Source organism: Acomys russatus, chromosome 23 (genome assembly GCF_903995435.1).
Source record: "Acomys russatus chromosome 23, mAcoRus1.1, whole genome shotgun sequence".
NCBI lineage: Eukaryota > Metazoa > Chordata > Mammalia > Rodentia > Muridae > Acomys > Acomys russatus.
Window position 1 is genome coordinate 15,590,989 of NC_067159.1, and position 27,391 is coordinate 15,618,379.

At 38.2% G+C, this 27,391-nt stretch overlaps 1 protein-coding gene and 1 non-coding gene across 2 annotated transcripts; one reads left to right on the plus strand and one right to left on the minus strand.

Annotated features, from left to right (window-relative positions):
* Nucleotides 1-12: 12 nt before the first annotated feature.
* Nucleotides 13-26,695, minus strand: LOC127206159 (pancreatic alpha-amylase-like). The gene is made up of 8 exons (XM_051165435.1): nucleotides 26,501-26,695; nucleotides 21,124-21,252; nucleotides 3,861-3,979; nucleotides 3,438-3,507; nucleotides 2,607-2,837; nucleotides 1,070-1,203; nucleotides 260-382; nucleotides 13-172 (listed from the first exon to the last, which is right to left on the minus strand). The coding sequence occupies exons 1-8, from the start codon at nucleotides 26,693-26,695 to the stop codon at nucleotides 13-15; spliced, it is 1,161 nt and encodes a 386-aa protein (XP_051021392.1).
* Nucleotides 19,835-19,974, plus strand: LOC127206719 (small nucleolar RNA SNORA48). Its single transcript, XR_007832825.1, has one exon. It is a non-coding gene; the product is annotated as a small nucleolar RNA SNORA48 (small nucleolar RNA).
* Nucleotides 26,696-27,391: the final 696 nt, after the last annotated feature.

Below are 27,391 nucleotides of genomic sequence, written 5' to 3' on the forward strand. Positions count from 1 at the left end.
TATAATTTCATGTTAAACTAACACAGAACCACTTTCTTCTGTAGAATAAACCACACTTTGAACAATTACAAGACTTGCTTTTCCACCCTGGAAATTTCTTTGCCAGCCGTAACTTGACATTACTCTTGTGAATCCATAACCCAACATGAATCCAACAGCCATTTTATACATTCTAAAAGTTCCAAAATAGTATAAGAGCAGAATTATATAATCTATCATTGTCATTAAGGACACTACAGTACAGCACCAGATGTCCTACCTCGCATCCAAGAATGTCAAGATGGATGCTCTTCCAGCACCATGTCCTAGCTGATTATCATGGTTGTCCACAAACACAAAGGCTCTGTCAGAAGGCACCATATCCCAGCCTTCTTCCCAGTTCCTACATTTAAAAAGAGCAGTTTTTCACATTGCTTAGATTAACATTAACATGTCTGCCTCAGATATCTAAATAAATGACAAATCTGTAAGAAGTTTAACTGTTATGTACATAATAATCCATATATGTAATATAATGATCTATCATAATATACATGAAAACTTTATTCATATTTGGGTCATAGAGCACAATTTTTTGGTCTTAAATTTTTTTGGATCATTCACTGTGTTATAATTCAAATAGACATAAAAAGTAAAGAATATATGCTAAATGTTGTTATAATACAAATATTCATATTTTCCAAGTAGTTTATGATATATCATATGGAAGTTCCATAGTGTTGACACATTCCAAAGATAATTTATGAATCCAGCAATTCTCATAATAATAATATAACTTCAGTTATATTATAGGCCATGTATAAATATTCCTGGGATCTAATAGACTCATCACAAACAAACAAAATTCAGTAACTTTTACTTTGTATTTCCAGGGCTATGTGGTGATGACATCTCAAATGAAAAGGAGGAGCAATTGATGTTTGAGAAACAGTCTAAGTAATAATTAACTATTCATAGTTTTTTATTAGAACAACACAGTTGTAAGTTAGAATAGATGAAGGTGTAACTTATTGATGCCAAATGACAAAATGTTCAAGATAGATCAAATGAAATAATGGTGCATATTTACCTTAAATAAGACATCTTCTCTCCATTCCACTGGCGGATAACTGTGCCGAGTTTTGCTCCATAGTTAAATTCTGTCACACGACCATTTCCATAGTGCTCACTACTTTTAACTGCCTCACCACTCAGATCAATGACCTGGGAAAAACACTGGGGCAGCTGTCATTTTTAATATGGCGTTAAAGTATATTCTTGATATATAATATCATTTAATAATCTTTATGATAACTTTTGTTATTTCAAAAGTTTCTAATGGTTTTCTTTATGCCTAGATTTTATGTACCAATATATCATTAAATCAGTGCTATTAGGAACATGTATGTATCCATGTATGTAGAACTATATGGCACAATATTAAAGAAACCAAATTACAACATTATTTCTTATACTCTAGAATGGCTGACAGAAGGGGAAATTCACGAATTGACACTGATATAACACTTATTCTCAGATCAACACTAGAAGTGCCTATGAACTTTTCAAGGAAAACAGAGTACCAAAGGCATTATCTCAGTACATTTCTAATGGCATTATTGCATCATTGAAACAGTTCATAAGTTTTCCTTAGACACATACAACTCTAATAACATGGCAGAAATCACAGTCACAGAAAGTCTGTCTTCAGACAACAACCATTACGATTTCACTGTCTTGTATAATGAAATCCTGGAAATTAAGACATAGATTGCTGACATTTGGACTGTCTGCTACCTACTAGTAAGAAAAAACCCTAAGTTTGTTATCTACAAGTAAGAGAAATACTCTTATAGATAACAGAGTGCTACAGGCTATAAGTAATGTTTTCTGTTTCTTCAAAATAATAGTATTTTAAGAAAAGACAGAAAGGACTCACCCCTACAAAAGAATTTCCTTAAGAAAGCACACACCAATTGTTTGTACAGTACTAACCAGCAAGTCCTGAAAAATATGTATGTGTAGAAATAGAAGGACTAACTCGGTTATATTTAGGAACATGTATTATGTATGTATGCATGCATGTATGTCTGATGTACATACAATGTGTGCATATGTGTGTACATATAATAACAATACAGGACAAAACAGGACAACAACTTGAAGGAAAATCTGGAGAAGTACATGAAAAGATTGGAAGAAGGAAAGGGAAGGTGGAAATATAGTAATTAAAATTTAATCTCAACAACGTGTGTGTGTGTGTGTGTGTGTTATCTACAGTATGGCTTCTGATTTCATGTTTTATGGTATTTCTGTGCATACAAATGATTACATCTCTGATTAATGTACTATTTTTTTTATCTTTGTAATTCTTGAACAATTTTACCATTGTAGATTTTGGATTATCATACTATATTTTATTTTGTTATGTTTTGCACCATCTTGCAGAAGTCTTTTCTTTTCTAAAGAGACACAAAAATGGAATGGACTCACAGAGAAGGGAAATTGGGAGGAAATGGGCAGAGTAGAAAAAAGGGAAAACATAATCAGGATATATTATGTGAGAAAAATTATATGCAATAAAAATTATAATCTCAAACATAAAAAGAACATATATTTTGATTTACCTCTTGATAAATGAAAGGTCTGCTTCCTTGACTGAACCATTTTGTATTTAGGTTACGCAGTTTATCCAAAATTGCCTTAATGTCTCCAGGCCACATGTGCTTAGCAGCATCAAGTCGGAACCCTGCTACACCGATGTCAATGAGATGGTTCATATAGTCAGCTATCTTGATATGAACATAATCCTTTTCAAGTACAAGATGCAGAAGGCCAGACAGATGACAATTTCTGACCTGTTGTGGCAAAAATTGTTAATTTGTAAAAAGTCATCTCTGGTCTGAAAATCAATTTCATCATTCAGTCACTCACTCATTTACAAGTGGATGTTTCATAGTGCCTTTACTCAGGTCATGGGGAAGTATGAATGTTTTAATATGGACACACAACTTAAAATATTTACTACTGTGAAGGATATCAGAGATAAAAATTGATTGGTATGCTGGATGGTTCTCTCTCTCTCTCTCTCTCTCTGTTGTTCTTAAGTAAGTATACTGTCACAATGCTGAAAATATAACCCAGCTCTTGCGAAAGTTTTAAAACTTTGAATTATGCTGCTAATAATAATTTTTTCATCCCATAATATTTACATAATGAAGAAATCTAAGCTTTCAAAAACTATCTGCATTTTATCTTTTATTTGGGTATGTTCTTATAAAATAAGTGTAACAGAAATACAGAACATTTTTTTTTTCATTTCAAATTTTCAGCGTACTTTCTTAGTAACCACATCTTTTGGAATCTGAATGAAATGTCCAGTGTATCTTGATTAAAAATCCTCTGTATACCAAAAGGCAAGGATGATTCTGTATTTTCATCACTTATTTTCTCATTACCTGATACGCATCCTGGTAGGAACCAATATTTGCATCACATTTTGCATCATTAAAATCCCAAGCAGAGTACGTGAGAAAGTCGTATCACACTCTCCACTCAACTGTGGAGAATATTCTGACCATTGGCTAGATCTGGAAAGGGGTTTAAAGTTTACCTCCTGTATTGTCCTCACATTTGACCATGTCCCCTGGAGGGGGAGACCTGGTGGCACTCAGAGGAAGGACAGCAAGTAGCCAAGAAAAGACTTGATACCCTATGAGAATATATAGGGGCACGTAATCCCCCTCAAGAACAGTCATAGGGGAGGGGAATAATGGGAAAATGGGGGGGGAGGAATGGGAGGATACAAGGGATGGGATAAACATTGAGATGTAACAAGAATAAATTAATAAAAAATAAAAAAAAAATCCCAAGCAGAGTATGGAACTGATGGGAAGTCTCTTTTATTAGCGTTGTAGTAACTTCCACAGGTGCTGCTTTTTCCTTCACCACCTCCTCCTCCACACATGTGGTTAATGACTGCACCCACATAAACACCGACCTAATGAATCAAAGTGTATGCTTCAGTTAGGCTCAGATATCTATAGTTTCACTGGCAGTCTAACAGCATACTATAAACATATCTCCTGCTTTGTAGATTCATTTTAGAAAATAGTGAAGTGTCAAATGAAACTAATGAGAAATAAAATCAATAATAATTCTAATTTTTGAATATAGAACTACTAATTGGGGCTAAGCAGACACTACCAGACCTACAAATAAAGGTCAAGTTTTGATAAAATGGTGTACCATGACATTGTATAAAAATGAAAAAATATAAATTAAACACCACCGAACCAAATAATCCAATTAAATATGGGGTACAGAACTAAACAGCATTCTCAACAGAGGAATCTTGAATGGCTAAGAAACACTTAAAGAAATGCTCAACAGCCCTAGTTATCATGGAAATGCAACTCAAAATGACTCTGAGATTCCATCTTACACCTATCTCAATGGCTAAGATCAAAAACTCAGGTGACAACACATGCTGGGGTGGATGTGGAGAAAGAGGAATTCTCTTCCATTGCTGGTGGGAGTTCAAACTTGTACAATCACTTTGGAAATCAATCTGATGCTTTCTCAGGAAATTGGGAATAACTCTACCTCAGGACCCAGACATATCACTCCTGGGAATATACCTGAAAGATGTTCCACCATACAACAAAAACTTTTGCTCAGCTATGTTCACAGCAGCTTTAGTCATAATAGCCAGAATCTGGAAACAACCTAGATGTCCCTCAACCAAAGAATGCATGATGAAACTGTGGTACATTTGCACATTAAAAGCTATTAAAAGCAAGGAAATCTTGAAGTTTGCAGGCAAATGGATGAAACTAGAAAAGATCAAATCCTGAGTAAGGCAACCCAGGCCCCAAAAGACATATATCCACTCATAAGTGGATATTAGGCACATGATATAGGACAGCCACACTACAACACAGAGACTGAAACCTCAGCCAAGGATCATGTATGATGAGGACCCAGACTGTTTGCTCAGATGTAGCAGCACAGTCTCCTTGTGGCTCCCGAAATGTGGAGAGTATGGACTACTTCAGACACACACTCTAGCCACAGAATTTAGATCACTTCCTCCTGGCAGGACAACCTTGCTACAGAGGAAGAGGTTACAAGGAGTACAGATGAGACTTGGTAGGCTAAGGTTTTAGGGGAGGAGGGCTCCCATTTTTGAGGACTATGGGAGGGAGGGACAGGGGTTGAGGGAGGGAGGGGGATATGGGGAGAATGAGGAAGGGGGATACAATGAGGATGTGAAGAATTTAAATTGCAGAACAAAAAGGTAACTTATATTACTAATCCCACTGTATGGGAATAGTTCTGAGACTGGCTGAGACATGAATGCTTAGGCATAGACAATCTTTCTTGTTGGCTACAGAACCTCTATGAATTACTTATTAGATGCCATTCTTCATATAGCATGAATGAAGATTTACAGATGTCTTTTTTTTCTGCTAATACAAAAGCAGAAAACCAGCCTTGATTGTTCTGTGCATCACACACACCTTAAACACATAATTCTGTATAATGCTTGTGAGAAAATATATGCTTTCAGAACAAAAAAAGCAGACACTGACACTGGATGGGACCTGACAGGATGCATTCCTCTCAGCATGCTGGATACTGATATCCTGTATCATGTATCCTCTATCCTTCGTGTTCCCAGATCAAGTGCTTCAATTGCTGTTCCTCATCAGAACAAGACACCTCCCAGGACACTTTCAAAGAAAGCTCCCAATTCCAATTGGTCCAGCATTTCAGACTGACCCACTCAGAACTCTAAGTAAGCCTTGAATTTCTCAACATTTAGAAACTGGACCACAAATGCCATTCTTAGTTTGTTTAACCATTTATTTGGGATCTGCCCTTCTGGGCCCACAACATTTAAAATCGATTGAAACAATTTGTTTTATTTAAGAGTTACAATTCTACAGACTCAGCTCTTTTCTACCATACCTCTAATTCAATGCTATTCATTTGTAATATTAATTTAGTGTCTCATCTAACCATGGTTTACCAAAACATATTTTCTCATACTCCCAATTCCTCTGTTCTTGCTTCTGGAATGCTAATCTTGAGTAACCAATGAACAATTCTAATTCGCGAATGTAATTTTTGCTCTCTCTTTTTTATGTATACCATGATTTAAATTTCTTCTTATTCTTTGTATCTTTCATCTACAATACCTGGTAGCACAATGGATCCTTGAGAAGATATCCACTTCTCCCCAAATCATCCCTCTTGTCATTGAAGGGAAAACACCGAAAAACTCAGTGGTTATTACAGAACATTGCAACTTTTTGAAGATAGGAATAAGAGATTTATCTGTGGACAAGAGTCCAAAGTTGTCACTGCCTTGGAGCGTGCATGAGCTTAGGCTCTTCCTCACTTGTTCTTCTAACAAGATTTAAGTATGTCGGTTTTATGTTGAGGTCCCGTTAATCCATTTGGACTTCAGTTTGGTGGCACAGTGATAGATAATGAAGCTATTTTTCATTTGCTACATTAACCATCCATTAGACCAGCACCATGTTGTGGAAGATGCTATCTTTTTTCCATGTGATTGATTTGGCTTGTTGTCATAAATTCAATGTGTCCATAGGTATATATGGATTTATTTCTGAGTCTTTGATTCACCCACACACAATGTGGCCAGAACTATACAGAAATGTATGTTGCAAGGGATGCTTTTATAACAATGGGGTTCCAAATTAATAGTCGCTACGGCCCAGAGATAGCCAATCCAGCCTATTTCAATGCCAGTAAACATGATGTTTTTTATTACCATTGCTCTATAGTACAACTTGAAGATCGGAAATGGAGACCCTCCAGAGATTATTTTATTAACAGGATTGTTTTAAGAGAGAGCCATTCTTGTTTTTCTGTTTTTTCCATACGAAGTGTAGAATTGAATCTGTTGAGGTCAGTAAAGATTGCGTGGGGATTTTGTGGAATTTCATTGAATCTGTAGATTGGCTTTTGGGTAAGATGCCATTTTTACTATAATGATTCGTCTGATCCAACAATCATGGGAGATCTTATCATCTTCTGAAATCCTTCAAATTCTTTCCGCAGAGATTTGAAGTTTTTTTTTTCATACAAATCGTTCACTTCTTGGTTAGAGTTTACACAAGATACTTTGATATTATTGGCTATTTTGAAGTCTGTAGTTTCCCTAATTTCTTCTCTCTCAACCTGTTTGTCACTTGTTATAGCAGGAGGGCTATTGTTTTTTTTAGTTTGATTTTGGATTGAGCCACTTTGCTGAAGGTTGGGTTGGTTGCTGTAGAAGTTCCCTTGATAGAATTTTTAGGGTACACGTGCGTATACTATCATATCATCAGTGAATAATGTAAGTTTCTCTTCTTTCTCTTGTTGGCATTCCATTGATGCTCCCTTATTTGTCTGATGGCTCCCTAGCTAGGACTTCAGTACTGTATTGAAGAGATACGAGAGAGTGGAGAGCTTTCTTGTCAGGATTCAATGGAACTGATTAAGTTTCTCCTCCACTTAGGTTCATGTAAGTTTAGAGGCTGCTGTAGATTGCCTTTATTAATCTTTTAGGTATGTACCTTGTATCCGCTGCTTTCTCCAGACCTTTTTAATATGAATGGGTGTTGGATTTTGTCTAAGCTTTTTCAGTATCGAAGAGATGATCATGGGGTGGAGTACATGGGGAATGAGACCTCAGTCATTGATGTTTGTTAATGTTAATAGTGCTGTCACTCTCGGAAAGAAACGAAGGGATTTCTCAAAGAACAAAATAAATCCAGCAGTATACAATCCTTTTGTTACCTGTACTTGTAAGTTGACCAAGACAAGGAAAGCACCACCATAGAGACTTAACTGATCAATTTCACTGTACCTGATTCATCAAGACAACAAATTTTAAAGGCCTCGCCAATAGCTGATGGATATTAATTCATTATGATAGATAGATAGAAAGATAGATAGATGATAGGTAGATAGATAGATGGATAGACAGATAGATAGATAGATGATATATGATATAGAGATATTCAATAAAGAAAATGAAATAAACAGTGAAGTACAATGTATGAACTTATAAATGAATTGTTATGGAGTATCTATCGCAGGACAGAACAGCTAAAATACATACATTCACACTCACTGGAGTTTCTAACGCCCATTTTCTTCCCTCACATAGAATGAACATATACAATTGGAGCCACTATAGACTCAGAGAATATGAAGGACCACGTTTGTGGGATTAAAATATCAGTAGTAGAGGCGATATAAAGTGGGCATCGCAAATAGTTTGGACTGTCGCGGACAAAGGCGGTCACTGCAGCCTTACGTAGGGGAAATCTACCAAGGTTGTTTGATCATACAGCATTTTTCATCTTATATTTAGATTCCAAAAAAGGCAGAACGACAAATGGCAACCCTCAGTGTTCTATTACAATGTCAAAGTGCATCTGTCCTCGCAGTATCTCGTCCAATCACAAGTACTTATTACATAGATCAAAAGCACCACACTAAAGTCGCTAGGCGTTTCTCATGCTAAGCGCCCTCGAGCTCCAGGCTTTTCTCCCTGTCTGCTACTTGTTCCTCGTTATAGTCATCTTGATTTCATCTATGCTCAGTCTCATTTGTTCTCGTTCTTCCCCTTCCTCTCTCCTCTCTGTCTCTCTCTCTCTCTGTCTCTCTTCTCTCCTCGCTCGCTCCAGCTCCTCTCTCTCCTCTCTCTCTCGCTCTGTTTGGTCTCTTCTGTACTCGCTGGCTGTCTCTCTTCTGTCTCCTCTGTCTCTGTCTCTGTCTCTGTCTCTGTCTCCTCTTCTTCTTCCTTCTTCTTCTTCTTCTTCTTCTTCTTCTTCTTCTTCTATTTCTTCTCTCTTTGTTCCTGCTTCCTCTCTTGACTGGAAAGTTGTTGGCTATGTTCAGTTTTTTACTATCGGTTTTCTCTATTGCTGGAGTCTTCTAGATTCCTCTTTGTACTCACTCCTATGTAAACTAAAAACCAGTCCCATTAAGAAAAGAAATTATGGTTTAATTACACAATGGAATACTACTTAGCTATTAAAACAAGGAATCGTCCACCCATCCCCTCTCTTTTCCCACTGGAACTCCCAATGTTTTGGCTGTGAGTCTCAGCATTCTGTTTGTTTGAAACATTGCCTGGTAGGGGTGTCTCAGAGGTCTACGCTGCTAGGTGTCCCTGCTGCAAAAATAGCAGAGTATCATTTTTACTGGCAGGGGTTGGCTCTCTTTGGCCATGGGATGGGCCTTGGTTTGGGCCGAAGGCATTCCCTCAATCTTTGCTCTATATGCTCTAATCTTTATCCTTGTACAGCTTTTAGCAGGGTAACTTTTGTGTAAAGTTTTCTGGAAAGGACATGACTGGATTCTCCACAAGAAGACCATAGACCCAACTAAACAGGTCACCTAGGGGGGTTGTGAGACTGAAGTTCCAACCAAGAACCAATCATGGACAGGACCTAGACTCCCCAACACAGATGTTTGTAGATGGGCAGCTTAGGCTTCATGTGGTGGGTGCTCTAGTAAAGGGGGGCTGGAGCAGGGACCTCTCGCCAGGACTCGGTTGCTGTGAATTTAATCACGTCCCCCTGGAGGGACTGCCGTGCCAGGTCCACAAGGGAAAGCACTTGTTCTATACGTTGCTACTTGATGAGGCTATATTGAATAGGATGGGGGTGTTACTTTTTAAGTAATAGGTGGAGGTTGGGGCAAGAGAGAAGAGGTGGGACTGGGGGGTGGAGAGGGGCTATGATGGGATTTAAGAGAATATAATAATAATAATAATAATAATAAGAATAAGTAATAATAATATTATTATTATTATTAATAAGGGAGTTTGGGCAGGCAATAAAATAAAACTTAGACAAAACAATATGAGAGAATAACCCAGACGTCAGAAAGACACATGTAGTAGGTACTCACCTTATAAACAATTTTAGGCCGTATACTAATAAAGCATCAACATACTAAATTCAGAGAATCTAAGAAGATAAGTACAAAGAGGACACAAAGGAGATGAGGAAATCTCACTCAGAGCAGGAAAGAGAACAGAGAGTATAAGTGTTTGAAAAGAGAGAATTGAAAGGAGAGGGAGCATAGAGAGGAAATAGGGTGGAAGATCAAACCAGGGATAGCGGGGGCAGGAGGACAAAGGGCAGGTTTCCAACTTATCATAGGGGAAGTAATTAAAAATAAAAAATCATGTCATGTGAACCTGGCCCGGGTTGCACATACGCCCTGATCTCAGGCACTTAGTACACAGAGTAGGTGGATCCTGTTTAGGCCTCCTTAGTCTATAAAGTATCCAATCCAAGAAAACTAAGGGCTACACAGAGAAACCCATTTTCAAAAATCAAGAACCAAACCAATCAACCAAACAAATAAACAAACAAGAATTATATCAGAGTAAATACACCATGAGGTTTTGCACTACCAATACTGAAAAGGTATGCAGAGGTTCAAAATGAATCATTGAGATATCATGTAGAAGGGCGCAAGGGAGGATGCGTTGAATCTCGCTGGAAGGGAAATGGACTACTAACATGATTGGACTGCGGTTCAGGTTGGGACGGAACAAGAGACGCAGGTTGGGGAAAGATAGAGGAACGAGTACTAGGGAGGCAACTGAATAGGTAATGAATGATTTCTTCTGAAGAAGAATAGCCTTTACTAGGAGAAGGCCCCAGTATTTGGTGCATCTGGAAAGGGCAGTCTTGTGGAACATACACACATAACCATTAAAACAGATCCATGAAGTGTATATTTCATATACCTTTATAAGCCATGTTGCATCAAGACAGCCGAATGATTTCAATGAAGTCAGCCCTAAATTCAAAGGTAACCTGGTGATTCAAATAATCATCCTCTTGGTGTTCACATCCCTGTGTAAAGCTGCAGGGCAATCTGATAGCCAGAGAAGAAAAAGATATTAGGTGCACTTATGAGGCTCAAGATAAGATTTGACAATTCCGCCTGACACTCACAGTAATCCTCTCGGGCCCTCTAAGTGAAACCCTGCTGCAAAAATAAAGTTGTTATCTTTCTTCCTAAAGGAATCTCAAAATGTCATTGGGAATCTATGCACCTAGGCCATTGCTCTTTCTTCTAGAAATTTCATGTATTAACTTTCCTGTAGTTGGACATAAATTATATAATGGAAGGATAATTCTCAACGACAAAAATCTCTTCACTTGAGAGTGGAGGACCCCTGAGAGAGAAACCAGAGAGGGTTGATGGAAAAATTATAACAGGAGTAAAGGGGACTAGGGTGGTGGTATTCAGAAGTGTTTACTTAAAGAATAGTTTCAAAAAGTAACTATAAATTTATTTCACAGATGTGAACAATAATTAAAATTTATATATTCTTTTGTGATTTCCATGAATGTTCTGTACATATCTGTTAGGGTCATGGACTCATGTGTCAATTAGTATAATTAATTTTCCATGTAGTTCTGGCTCAATGACCTGCCCATTTGGGTTAGGTAGGGGTGTTGAAGTGGCCGAGACTATTAATGTGTTAGATTTGATGTATGACTTAAGCTTTAGTAATGTTTCGTTTCAATGCAAGTGGACCTTGCAGTTGGGTCTTAAAAATCAGAATTGAGAAGGGGATTTTCCTTTGAATGAATGAATAGAAAGTGTCCCTTCCCTTCTTTTGATTAATTTATAGTTGAAATTCTGTCATATTAAATATTAGAATGGGTGCTCTAACTGCGTCTTGGTGGGTCTGTTTCTTGGGAATTTCTTTTATACAGCCTTTAATCTGAGCAAGGTTATTTGTTGTTGAAGGTGTGTTTCATATATTGCGGTGAATGGGTGGCTACTGTGGTTCACATCTATCCTGCTATTCTTTCCATTTTACGAGGGAAGAAAGTTCAGTGTTGAGAGATACTAATGACCAATTATTGTCATTTTTGTTTATTTTTTTATGTTTTTTGTTAGTGTGTGTTAAGGTTGTGTGTGTGTGCTCAGGTGATGTGTCCGTTCTTTTGCTAGTGTTGATTATTTATTTTTGTTTGTTCGCGTTGGATGTAGTTACTCATCTGGGTTGGAGATTTCATCTGAGTATTTTCTGTATGAGTATGAGTGGCTCTTAGATATTTTTTAGATGTGGTTTTTCCCTCTTGGAATATCTTGTTTTTTACATCTATGGGATTGGAGATCTTGTTGAGGATAATAATAGTCCTAAGTGGCTTTTGTGGGTCCGCTTAGAGCTGAAAGAACATATGTCCAATTCACGTCAATCCAGCTTTGAGAGTCTTTGCTGATAAGTCAGGTATAATTCTAATATGGAAGTCCGTTTGTAAGTTACTTGGGTCTTTTCCTTGAGGTTTTAAAAGTCTTTATTTGTGTAGTGTGGGTTTTTTAATGACTGTTTGGCAAAAGGATTTTCTTTCTAAACTATTTGTGTCATGTTGTTTGAGTAGGCATATCTGTCTTTAAGTAGGGTCTATTTTCTTGTAAATTTTTGTGAAAAATATTCGTGGTCCCTTAAGCGGGACTCTTTACAATTGTCCTATCTCTATTATTCTTAAGTTTATGACGTTTATGTAGCCCAGGATTCTTTACGAGTTAGGAGTTTCTTTGTTGTTATGTTAGATTTCTCATGATGCGGGAATTCTCCCTTTCATTCTCTTGGATTGGCATCAGGGATGGTTGCCTCGTTCGTCTGTTCAGTTTCCTAGGTTTTCCATCAAGAGAATTTTCCTGATTGGTGTTTCGTTATTGCTTCTACTTTCATTTTCAGGGTGGTTAACCATTTTTTATTAACTTCCTGCACTGCTTTATTGTGTTTCCCAGCGTGGGTCTTTATGTTTTCTTTCCTTAAAGGCCTCTGCCGGTTTGGTTGTATGATTACTGTATTTCATCAGGGGGTTTTAGCAATTTCCTCCTGAAGGGCCTATAGTACGCTGATAAGATTGCATTTAAGGTTATGTGTTTTCATAAAATATTGAAATTAAATGGCTTCCACTAACCCTACCTCTCAGTGCTCTTCCCTTATTCGTCCTGTCCTGGATCAACTCCTTTTTGTGTCTATCCTTAGGAAAAAAACATGCATCTAAGAAACAATTTGAAAATGAAATAAAAATAAAAATAGAATAAACAACAGGAAAAAAGGAGCCAAAGAAAACACACACACACACACACCACACACACACACACACACAAACACACGCACACGCACACCACATCACACACACATGCGTGCACGGAGCAAACACAAGAAAAAACGTTCAACAATGCCATTGAAGTTATTTCTGTGTTGGCCATCTAGAGCTAGGCATGGGTTCCGCCCTGAGTAGCAGAAACAGGATGGAAGTTTCTGAGTTCCAAGCCCAGCACAACCAACAGAGAACCTTGTGAGTCCGAAGAGGCCATAGAGGCTCCCAGGCAGAGGCATGTGGAAAATGCGCCCACAGTAATTCCAGAACAACAGCAACTAGAAGATAAGAATGAAAAAGTAAGTCTTAAGGAAATGATGTTAAAATACAAGAACACTAAGTTTGGAAGAAAAATATTGACTTAAACCAGCCCTGTGGCGAAAATGAATCTAGACCTGAGATACAGACAGCACAGCAAACCTGCCACAACAACTTTTGGACCTGCAGTCTGTCCCTGCCTGCAAGATTGCTGAATAAATCGTCTGCAGATTTATGGAGTGGGTCCAACCAATTCTGCTTTAACTTGAGAGGCCCATGGCTCAATAGGGAGCCCTGTTTCTGTTCTGCAGTTTCTGTAATGGCCCAGGAAATTGAGAGCTGGATAGTCTAGAATGAGATAATAATAATAAAATAATAATAATAATAATAATAATAATAATAATAATAATAATGAATCAAATCATATTCTGCTGTACTTGTATATTAGCACCATGTTCGTCGGCCATCAGATAAGCTTCCTCTGCAAGCTTAAATGTGATGACCAGGTGCAAAGACCCACGGTTTAGGCATTATTCAGAGAAAGAGTAAACAAATAGCTTCAATGGGGGCCCACTCTTTTTCAGAACTTCAAGGGGTGGGATTCAGAGAAATAGGAGGTCCGAGGGGATGAAAGACACTGGAAAGAACATGGTCCACGAATCAATGAAACAATGCTCAACATGATCATAACGACTAAAGGCCAGCCGCACCAGGTGGCCTGGTCTATATATGTTGGCTGGTATTTTTAGTATTTTTGTGGGACGCCTAACGGGGAGAGTAATATGTCTTCTGAATGGGAGAGTAAGTAATGTCTTCTTCCTAACTGGGAGAGTAAGTATGTCGTTGACTCCGTTGCCCTGCCTTTGAGACTCGCTTCTTCATACTAAGCATTGCTGTGCCATCAAGGAAATGAGGATTGGGGAGGTGGCCCATGAGCATCTGCAGGGATTGGCTTATGAAAAGTGCTTCTCTGATGGACTCCAGGTTGGCACGGTCCCAAGTAAATTCTTCCGACAGGTCGAAGGACCTTTGGTGAAGTTTGGTGGCCTCTGCCTGCCTTATTACCTATTGTCTGGCTCTAAGAACCTTACTTTTGCTATACTATGTATACTCATAGTGACATTTAGTTTCGTTTTGCTGGTGAGGGCAAGCCAGGACACAAAGGCTGAAATCTCCTGTAGATTGTTCTATGCTTTCTGCAAAACTCTTTCTAGAGGTACAGCACGCCTTCCTCTAACTTTCGACCGTCCAGATGACCATTAAAAACTTTCGGCTGGACAGATGGGGTTCATGTAATTATGACTTTGAAAAAGAGCACAGTAACACTGATAAAGCCGTAGCAGTTGGAGAGACATAAGTTTGAGCTTGCCTAACGTTTCTGAGGAAGCGTGTAATGGTCAACAGAGAATTGAAAATGGTTCTTGGAATATGGTATAACAGAATGGATGGGTGCTTGGTATGATGAGTAAACATCTTTGTCTCAATTTAAAAAGAATTTGAAACGTGGTGCTATTTGAGGACTGGGCGTTAGAAGTCTAACTTTGGATTGGCAAATTCAAAGGACAGGCCAGGATGGACTTATACTCATTTTGTTCACAACTGTGTAACACATTTTCTGGTCTGCCGTGGAAGTATGTATCTCATGCCCACAGGACTGCCTGACTAGACCATGTCGTTTGGATTTCTGAAATTGTGCTTTAATAGTGCAAGAAAGATAAGGAGGAGTGACCCCAGAGAAGGAAGAAACAGGAGCAGAGAACCTTCTGAGGGAACAGATGTGGCTTTTAATGGGACGTTTGTAATGCTGATGTAGGATTTCTTACACATAAAAAAACAGTAATAAGGCGGTTCAGGCATCAGGTGTGTGACTGTAGGAAATAAAACCAGCTATTTGGGCCACATGATTCACCGTCAACTAATGGCCATTATCTTCCAATCTTGCCAACAACATGGATTTGTCATCAATGTCAGAAACCTGTTGTAATCTGGTCAGTGACCAGCGTTTTTCCCTTCCCTTATTGTTTTTTGTTCTTCTTTCTTGGGGTCCTGACCCTTTTATGAAGGAAATAGAGGGAATAGTTTTGGGAAAGTTAAGAAGATAAGGTGGAGTTTGAGAGGATGATAGGAGAAGAAATTGTAGTGAAATTTATTGTGTGAGAGAAAAGTTATTTTCAATTTAAAATATAAGACAAGGAATATGAAAAATTGGGTCCAATTTCTAGAAATAAGGAATGCAATACAGACTAGCGTTGGTTATACTTCACAACTTCACCATTATTGGGAATGGCTTATCATCAACTATGCAAGAACCAAAGGTCCAGCCGCAGAATTCATAGTAGGATGTTTCGTCCCAGCTCTCAAAGACAGGCCGTCTCAAAGGAGCATTCCTCCTCTCTGCTAGTGAACAAACACCATGTTCCTTTCATAGGTGTTGTTTCCAGCAGACAAACACCATGCACCATCAAGGTAAGTCGTTTCAACATCCCCCCAAACTTGGGACCAAACAAAAAAAATGTTTAAATCTGCTACGGAGCTGTATGAGAAACTTAATATTGCCTCAAAACATAATATTAGTAAAGAAAGGCTGCGCCTGGGGTATGACAAAAATTTTAAAATCTCCTTGGTTACCTCAATGACTTATATACTATAGCTAGTTCAATTTTTCTTCTTTTCCATGATAACTACCTAGCAATATGTTGCAGAAGAGTGTCAGGGTTTTATATACAATTAAAAACAAATCAACTGGAACTGAGTAAAATTTCGTTGCTGCCTGACAGTATCCATAGTGCTGGACTGTGTGTGGACAGTCTGTAGATGGGCGTGGGAGAAAAGTTCATCAAGGAAGATACATTGCTTTAGACACTGGTTGAAAGCAGTAACATAATGGAAGGGAAGATGAGCCCTGGTGCATAAGAGCTCTCTAATTGAATTAAAGAGCTCATCAAAGGAGGTAAATCAGGTCTGGTATAGGAGCATTTAAAAAAAATCCACTTGTTCAAGTGTTATGAGCTCAATGACCATGAAAACAAATCTACGACCGACAAGTTTAATAAAACAAGCAAAATTCCTGACCACTGTAAATAGTCATCCTCATGCCCACAGATCAATGTAGATTTCATTTCACCTCTCATAAAGATAAGTTGTCTCTGCAACAGAAGAGACCATTACAGAAAAATACAACTAGTCCAAAATGGCAGGGATAATTTGATTAATGTGGTGCCCTCCACCAATTGAATATCTGCAACACAACAAAGTCTGCCTCAAGCCAAGAACATGTTGTAAGAGTGAGTGGCAAACATGTATAAGCCAAGAGAGCTGCACAATCTGCGGTGAGATGTGTTTCTAGAATTACAGGGTGATTTTCCTATAATAGCTCAAAAATAGGAACTCTTTTAACCATAAGATGCTCCAGCACACACAAGAAAATTGCTCAACATGTTCATAGCAGCCTAGTCATAATAGCCAGAAACATGGAAAACGCCTAAGTTGTCGCCTCAGTAGAAGAGTGGATAAAGAAACTGTGGGTACATTACACTATGGAATGCTACTCAGCTATGAAAAACAGGAATTCCCGAAAGTTGTGGATAAATGGATTGAGCTAGAAATGAAAAAAAATTATAAGATGAGTGAGTTAACCCAGAAGCAGAAAGAAGCAAAATGGTATATACTCCTTAGAATCTGCAATACTAGCCCAAGGGAACTGTCCCACGAAAGCCTCACTTCCAGGAAACTGGGACAGAGGGGAAGCATCCTATTGGGACTCTTAAAGAGAGACCATGGAGAATACAAAATAAAAGGATAACATAGGGTCCTATAAAGCCACAAGTAGAAACAATATGATAGGCAAAGATTTGGGCCCAGGGGTCCCCACTCAAACTAAGGCACCAGCCAAGACAATACATGAGTAAAACTTAAAAACCCCTTCCCAATTCTAGCCAGGGTCAGAAGATTCGTCCCAGTTGAGTGAGAGTGTGATATGACTTTCCTAACATACTCTGTGTGCCGCACATTTGAAACCAGGTCCCCTGGAGGAAGGAGACCTGGTGGCACGCAGAGGGAGGACAAGCAGTTGCCAAAAGAGACTTGATACCCTATAGAATAGATAGGGGGAGTAGTAATCCCCCTCAGGAACAGTCATAGGGGAGGGGAATAATGGGAAAATGGGGGGGGGGGGCGGGGAGGAATGGGAGGATACAAGGGATGGGATAAACATTGAGATGTAACAAGAATAAATTAATTTAAAAAAAAAAGAAAAAGAAAAAATACAAAACAATAGGCATTCTAACATGGAAGAGAGAAATCACACAGGATCCACTCCTAATTAAACAACTTTAGACAATTAAGGAATATTGACAGCATGAGAAATAACTTCCCAACTGTCATCATAATAATTGGCAATTCAGTGTCAAGTGACTATCCCTGAAATCATAAGCATACAAGTAACATTATATAAACATTGCAAATTGTGTTTATCCATTTCAGCATATATAATGATAGATTACATAGATAGGTAGATAATATAATTATATGTGTATATATTCATATACATAAATTTAAGAATTAAAGTGCCTTTTTTCAAGAATAAGCATGAAAAAAAGAGGATTGGAAAATTCTGCTAATTTAATTTAATTTAAAATTTTATATTGTATGACTGTTAACACATTCCTAATGCTTTTGTGATTGAATTTTAGAATCAATTCACAGGAAGATAAATTGAGTAGAATGTACTACTATTGCTTTGCCTATTTTACATAGTATCCAATGACCTTCTTAATGTTTCTACATATTCAGGGAGAATTGTCAAGTAATCTATGTTTAGGAATAAAATGTTTGTTTTCTTTACTAATGTTGCCCCTGATAAGTCTACCATCCTCCAGTGGAATAGCATCTATCCAAAATATATGGGAGTTCAAAAGGAGCTTGATAAGTGGGAACTAAAAGGCCTAATTAATTTATTTTACCCCTATTAGTCAGTGGTTCATCCTTCCTGTTGATGACAGCTAATTCTGAGGGTCAAAACTGATGAAAAGGCTAAATTAAGTGACTACTAAGTACTCATGTCTAAAAGGAAGATCGCTATAACCCATCCAAAGCCTTAAGGCAGTAAAGGAAGTGGTGATGTAAATAATGAAAGATTCTGAAAATGGGAAGGAGTACTTTAACATCCATTCATGTGGACAGCATGTAGAAGTTGCACTCATGAAGTCACAACATTAGTGTTTGTCTGCAAGAGCCATGCAGAACTCTAGGGATAGCAACATTCCACTGTGGATCAGGCAGGAGGTTCTGAGATCCTATGTAGGTTTTGAACTTTTTCAACCCTACCTTACTTGGGATTCTCTAATGCTTATACCATCCTTCCCCACACCTACTCTAGATAAGAGGGAGAGAGGAGGATAATGGAAATACAAGTAGACCATTTTGGATTCAGCTCCTTGGAGTGATTCCACTCTCTCTTTAGGATTCCAGTAGACTCATTAAACAGCAAACCAGCAATTCAGCAAAGGTGACTTCAACTGCAGTAACAGGAATCTGAACCTCAAAGAGTTCTCTGTAGTGGTTCTCTAGGAGCATCTCGAAGTGGTGATATGAATAGTCAAAAAATAACAAGCAATGCCAAGCCAAAATGCAAAAATAAATATGAAAACAAAAACAAAACAACAAAACCCAGCCTCTTATTTTGGGGCTCATCTATATATCTCCTCTCAGAGTCTCTACTAGGATGTTTATCAGTTGGCAAAGACCATGCCCCTTCCAGGGATGATAACTCTCTAGTGAAAAAACACCAACTGTTCTCTCACAATTCTGTTTCCAGCAGAAAAACTCATCCACACTTCCTCACACAAGTTTGTTTCACATTTCACAATTGGAATAAAAACAAAAACATATTTACATCCTTTGCAGCTCCATGTATTCCTGAAGATTTACTAACTATTCATTCCTATTGGGCACATTGGTCAGGGTTCTGCAGAGCTTCAGGAATGAGTCTATCTGTATACCACAGGGATTAGTGGGGCTTAAAGGCTGTGGTCCAGATACATCTAATAATGGCTGTCTACCAAGGGAAGGTCTGAATTGAGTAGTTGTTCATTCCACAAGAATATATGTCTTAGATGACCTTCACTACATGTTGGAATACCAAAGATACAGACTCTAATTCTAGTGAAGGAATAGACTTGCCACCAAGAGCATGGAGAAGGAGGCCAACACCAAAAGCTTCCTTCTTCCATGACACTGGAATGTGTGAATCTTAACACCTCAAATTATCCAGGTTAAAGATGGGCCTTCCCACTTCAAAATATTTTTAATTTAAAAAATGAAAAGCAAAACAAAACCCCAAACTGGTATGTCCAGACTTTGGGTTTTATTTAATTCCAGATGTAGTCAAGTTGACAACCAAGAATAGTCATCCCACCCAGTGGTAATGGGCAAAGAGACACCTTGTTGTTGGTGTTGCTCTTATATATCAGTCAGGGACAGAGCAGATGACAGTTCTTTATTCATCCTAGTTTGATTCCTGGTTTGGTGGGCAAAGCTGTTTTATGCATAGGACACACAGAACTCAAATTAAATGAAGGCAGTGCAGCAGGAGAGGCCAAAGACAGACAGAGATCTGTGTTACCCCATGCCACATGGTGCAGACAGAGAAAGATACCTGCCTGGCAAGGGAAGGCCCGAGACACACAGATTCTTGCTTACCACCATGCACAGCAATGCTGGAAAGGTAAAGACAGGAACTGTGGATCATCATGCTACCCACTGATCTGGCATATGGCATGTAAAGGCCTTAGAAACCAGCTTGCTGTCTATGCCATGCAGCAGAGATGAATCATATCACCCATGGCCCACCAGTACATGGCCAGTCTGTGGCAGAAAGCCACCACAGTGTGCAGGTCTGTGGTGGTCAGATGTAAACACCTTCAGCATTATGAAGAGAAATGGAACTGGAGACTCCGGGGTTGAGAGATGTTGCACGTTGTGAGTGGCCAGCCCAAGCCATGGTATCATGGTCAGGTTTCAGCCTGAGAATGACTATGGGGCCATGTGTGGGTCCATAGCTATGCAGTTGCAGAGGTTGGTGGTGTTTGTGTCCATGGCTCATATTACCACTAAAGAACATGGATTTGTCTCTAGTTGTGCCAACCTTCCAGGGCCGATCTGGGTGTCCAAGGTCTATGCAGACCTGGCACTGCTACTCATTGATTGCAGTGCTCTAGAGAGATGGCCTCATCTCTCACCAGTGGCAGCAATTGGGAGGGCAGACACTTTACCTCACCCAAGAAGCACAGTGGAGTTGACATGCACAAGCTGCCTGTCACTCCTCTACCATGAGGGGATGTAGGTATAGGAGATGATTCCACTTACTCCCTCAAGCCTGACTGTCACCACCTGCAACAGTCAGAAGAGCTGCCACACTCAGTGTCATGATAGCTGGTGAATTATCCTGTCCCTCGCAAGCTGCAGCACTCCAGAGAGCAGGCCCTGAACCTCACATGGGCTTGTCCTAGTTGAGAGGGCTCATGAGTCAGTCCCAGTGATTTATGAGAGCGGGAATGCTAGTCCTGCCTCTTCTATTTGCAGCAACTCTGAGACAGGCCTGCACCTTGCCTTAGTAACACCTGGAGCTGGCTATTGAGGGTTTGGCAATGGGAGGAGACCCTGCACAGCCTGTTCTCAGACTAGAGCACTGAGGAGAGTGGGCCTGTACCTGTATCTGGGATCTGAAGAGTGGTTTCGGAAGAGCCAGCCAGGGCATCAAGCAGGGGACTTGACCGTAGAGCGCTGCCGGAAGGGTGACATTGGGTGGACTAGCTGGAGCAGTGCTGGAGAGCGCACGCTGGTGGATGGCAGATGAGATAAGCCGGAAAGCGGACCAGGTTCCAGATACCACCCAAGCCCAGCCCTCAAGGTCTGGAGTTGGCCCACTTCAAAATGTAGTTCATCGCAAATGGTTGGGAATGTGAAAAGGCAGTCCCTGATGATTCAAAGCTGCAGGAATTCCATTACATAGAGCAACGACAAGTATGATGGGCCAGTAGACTGTGAGGATCCAATACTGATTATGTCACAGAAAGCCAAAGATCGCTAACAGACCACTACGACTCCCTAGAGTTTAAAGGGAACAGTTGCAAGTGAAGATTGAGGGAAGAGAGTGAGTATGCTGTGGGCACCGGTGACATACTGCAGCGTATATAAGAAAATAGTTTTAATGCTGGGTTTGACTTTATTGTTTGGTTGGTGAGAATTTTTTTATTTTGTAGGGGAGGTTTTTTTCAAGGGGTGGGATATGATGGTATAGGGAGACTGACAGGGCTGGGATGATGACCAAAACCAAAAGAATAAATAAAATTTTAAACAAATATTCAGAACAACGGGGAATAAAGAAAAAGTCAATATTTTAAATGGTTTAAACCCGGTGACCGTGCTCTTCATTAATAGTAAACCTCGCCACAATATGCACACAAGCAATCTACTTAATGGTCCATGTATAATAAAGTACATGAAACAGGGTTATGTTGTATGCAGGAATGGGAGTAGTGGAAGAGATTCAAAGAGGTAAGGGATAAAGATAAGAGAACATAAATTGGGAATTTAAGGTGTGAATGAAATTTACTTATTGTTATGTATATACATATGCATAGGGTAGTTATATAACATTATGAAATCAATATTTTTAAATCAAAACATGAACTCTAAACTATAGGAAGTATATAAAAAAAAGGATGTTAGGCGTAAAAATACATCTTCCACAACCTTCAAAAATTTGTGAACTTTTATGTAAATAATTTAAAGTTTCTGTTTTAACACATATAAAATTTTATGTATGCTATGCTATCTAATAAGTGCCATGTCAGATGTATGTGTGTTGGCACTTTCCAAGTTTGATTTTTTATAGCTTTGTGAAAGGAAAACCATTATTGAAGCATAGTTGTGCAGGTAAAGTTCTTTCCAGGCAACCCTGAGGAACTAAGTATGATCCAAAGAGTGCATGGAAAACAGAGAAGAAAAGGCCACAAACAGGGCTGCATCAAACTTCCTACCTACAAGGGATGAAATCACCCTCTCTCCTCCACACATACACATCCACATCACATCGACTATAAAAAATAAAGAAAAATCATAAATACATACAGAAAAAAACCACACTATTGATGGGGCTCTCTCTATAATGTTTTTTGATGTTGACTCTTACAATTTTTGAGTCACATGGTTTGGTCAATAAATGGGTCCGCAGTAGAGTTGAATAGAAAAATGAGCGTTTGCCATCACTGCCAACTTGAACTTTAATTCCAGTGCATGACAGCTATTTTAATATCCTATAGGATATCACAGTAAGTGACAGCGAGACTAGTCTGAAAGTGTGTTGATAGAGACCTGAAAAAGTCAGCATTTACTTTAAATTTGAACAAGGTGCAGAAAGACCTATTATTGATAGAACAATAATGCCCAAAACAAAAATGCCTATCGATAAACACTAAGCCTAGATATCATGACAAAATCCAAACAGCAAGTCTGGGTAGTGTAGATGGTACAACGGTCGATAATCAAAGGCATCTTTAAATGCTTGTTGAAGTAATCGTCTGTATGACTGTTAACAGACACATGTAGAGATCAGAATGGAAGTTCAATGGCAAGCTCGTCCTCGGATGGATACAAAGTTTCCTGTCAAGGGCTGTCCCTCGCATAGAACTAATATTAAGACTTGAAACTTGTTTACTAGCATTAAGTCTGTAAAGACTAGAAATTACATGATATCACAAAAACTTGTCCTAGAATTCAATTAAGAATCGGTTGGTTCAATGGAGATATACATGTTGGATCAGAACAAAAGACATCAAGACAATGAGTCTAGTTCTCTAAGCAACTAGTCACGAGTTCTTTCAACAAATAGAAGGTGTATGCATGCCTACATATTTGGTTTTGCCCATTAAACAATGATGTTTCCCTAAGAATTGTTTCTAATGGAATTAAAGCTGACTTGGATTTATATAGGCTAAGCCTTAAGGCTTTGTGTCCAGTTTTGACAGATGAGGAAATAATTAAAGAAAACTCAGAGATGTGCAGGAGGTGAAAATTTAATAAGAAAGTTTTATAAGCAGACTGAAATGTGCCAGGCAGAAAATTATAGACCAGTGCAGCACACAAATGCTATTAATGTAATCTCAGGTGATAGAAAATTAAAGAAATACATATAAGTAAATTGGGTAAAAACTATAAGTTGATATTCATAGGTAGGGGGGAAAACTACTGCAATCCTAATATTTAATGACGATATATTGGTTTAGACTATTCTATGAGGCAGGCTTTGTCACAACATACCAGTTTGGCAAGTAATTGCTCTTACTTTTTATCAGCAGTTACCTTCCTTCAGGGCCTTAAATTTACAAAAATGTAGTGGAATAACACCGATAATATGTATCATATGCTAAATTTCAATGTTAAACTAACACAGAACCACTGTTTCTTCTGTAGATAAACCAACACTTTGACAATTACAGACGTGCTTTTCCCACCCTGGAAATTATTGTGCCAGCCTAACTTGACATGTACTCTTGTGAATCCCATACCCAACAGAATCCACAGCCATTTTTACATTACCTAAAAGTTCCAAATAGTATAAAGAGCAAATTATATAATCTATGCATTGTCTTAAGGACACTACATAACAGAACCAGATGTCCTACCTCGCATCCAGAAGGTCAGAATGGATGCTCTTCCAGCAAATCATGTCCCGAGCTGATTATACAATGGTTGTCCACAAACACAAAGCTCTGTACAAAGGCCATATCCCAGCCTTCTTCCCAGTTCCGACATTAAAGAGCAGTTTTCACATTGCTTAGATTAACTTAACAATGTCCTGCCTCAGATATCTAAATAAATGACAAATCTGGTAAGAAGTTTAAACGGTTATGTACATAATAATCCATATATGTAATATAATGATCTATCATAATATACTGAAAACTTTATTCATATTGGGTCAAACACAATTTTTTGGTCCTTAAATTTTTTTGGATCATTCCTTGTTATAATCAAAAGACATAAAAAGTAAAGAAAATTGATATGCTAAATGTGGTTTATAATACAAATTTCATATTTTCCAATAGTTTATGATTATCATAGGGAAGTTCCATATGGGTGACACATTTCCAAAGATAAATTTTATGAATCCAGCAATTCTCAGAAGAATATATAACTTCAGTTTATTATAGGCCATGTATAAATAGTTCCGGGGATCTAATAGACTCATCACAACAAACAAAATTCAGTACGTTTACTTTGTAATTGCCAGGGCTAGGTGGTGATGACAATCTCAAATGAAAGGAGAGCAATTGATGTGTGAGAAACAGTCTAAGTAATAAGTAAGCGATTCAATAGTTTTTATTAGAAACAACACAGTTTGTAAGTTAGAATAGATGAAGGTGTAACTTATGATCCAAATGACAAAATGTTCAAGATAGATCAAATGAAATAAGGTGCATATTTACCTTAATAGACATCTTCCTCATCCCATTCCCTGGCGGATAACTGTCGGTTTGTGCTCCATATTAAATTCTGTCACCGACCATTTTCGTGGCTCACATACTTTAACTGCCTCACCACTCAGATCAAGGACATGGGAAAAACCTGGGGCAACATGTCATTTTTAATATGGCGTTAAAGTATATTCGTATATATAATTCATTTAATAGCTTGAGGATAACTTTTGGTATTTCAAAAGTTTCTATGGTTTTCTTTATGATGCCGAGATGTTAATGTACCATATCTCATTAAATCAGTGCTATTAGGACCATGTAGTATCCATGTAGGAGAACATAATGGCCAACAATAGTAAAGAAACCAAAATTACAACATTATTTCTTATACTCTAGAAGGCGTGACAGAAGGGGAATTCAACGAATTGACACGGATTACACTTATTCTCAGATCAAAACACTAGAAGTGCCTATGACTTTTCCAGGAAAACGATACCAAAGGCAGTATCCTCAGGACTTTCAATGGCATTATTGCCATCTTGAAACAGTTCATACTTTTCCTAGACACATACAACTCTAAGAACATGGCAGAAATCCACAGTCACAGAAAGTCTGTCTGTCAGACAACAACCATTTACGATGTCACTGTCTTGTATATGAAACCTGGAAAATTAAGACATAGATTGCTTGACTTTGGACTGTCTGCTACCTACTAGTAAGAAAAAACCCTAAGTTTGTTATCTACAAGTAAAGAGAATACTCGTAGAGATAAACAGAGTGCCTACAAGCTAGAAGTATGTTTGTTCTGTTTCGTTCAAAATAATAGTATTTTAAGAAAAGACAGAAAGGACTCAGCCCCTAAAAAAGAATTTCCGTAGAAAGCACATCAATTGTTTGTACATTAACTAACCAGCAGTCGCTGAAAAATTATGTATGTGTTAAAATAGAAGGACTAACTCGGTTATATTAGGAACATGTATTATGTAGGTATATGCATGCATGTTGTCTGATGTACAGACAAGGGGTGCATAATGTGTGTCATATAATAACGAATACAGGACAAAACAGGACAACAACTTGAAGGAAAAGCGGAAAGTACATGAAAAGTTGGAAGAAAGGAAAAGGGAAGTAGGAAATATAATAAAGTAAAATTTAATCTCAACAACTGTGTGGTGGTTGTGTGTGTTAGCTACAGTATGGCTTCTGAGTTCATGTTTTATGGTATTTACTGTGCATACAAATGAAGTACATCTCTGATTAATGTAGCTATTTTTTTATCTTTGTAATTCTTGAAACAATTTTTACCATTGTATATATTTTGGATTATCATACTATAATTTTTATGGGTTATGTTGTCACCATCTTGCAGAAGTCTTTCTTTTTCTAAAGAACATACAAAATGGAATGGACTCACAGAGAAGGGAAATTGGAGGAAATGGCAGAGTAGAAAAGGGAAAACAAAATCAGGATTATTATGTGAGAAAAATTATATCGATAAAAATATAATCTCAAAAATAAAAAATATAGTTTGATTTACCTCTTGAGAAATGAAGGTCTGTTCCTTACTGACCATTTTGTATTTAGGTTACGCGTTTATTCCAAAATTGCCTTAATGTCGACAGGCCACATGTGCTTAGCAGCATCAAGTCGGAACCCGGCTACAAACCGATTGTCAATGAGATGGTTCATATAGTCGCTATCGTGATATGAACATAATCCTTTTTCAAGTACAAGACAGAAGGCCAGACAGATGACAATTTCGGACCTGTTGTGGCAAAAATGGTTAATATTTGTAAAAATCATCTCGGTCTGAAAATCAATTTCATCATTCAGTCACTCACTCATGTACAAGTTGATTGTCATAGTGCCTTTACTCAGGTCATGGGGAAGTATAAAGTTTTTAATATGGACACACAATTAAAATAATTAATACTGTAAAGGGATAACCAGAGATAAAAATTGATATGCTGGATGGTTCTCTCTCTCTCTCTCTCTCCTCCTCTCCTCTCACTCTCTCTCTCTCCTCGCTCTCTTCTCCGCTACTTTCTCTCTCTCCCTCTCTCACTCCCTCTGTTGTTTTCTTAAGTAAGTAATACTGGTCACAATGCCTGAAAATATAACCACGCTCTTGCGAAAAGTTTTAAACTTTGGAATTATGCGGCTATAAGAAGTTTTTTCATCCCATAATATTTACATAAAGGAAGAAATCTAAGATTGCAAAACGATCTGATTTATCTTTTATGTGGGTATGTTCGATAAAAATAAGTGAACAGAAATACAGAACATTTGTTTCATTCAATTTTTCAGCGTACTGTCTTGTAACCAAACATCTTTTGGGAATCTGAAATGAAATGGTCCCAGTGTCTTGATAAAACTCCTCTGTATCTACCAAAAGGCAAGGATATTTCTGTATTTCATCACTTATTTTCCTCATTACCTATACGCATCCTGGTAGAACCAATAGTGCATCACATTTTGGCATCATTGAAGTCTCTCAAT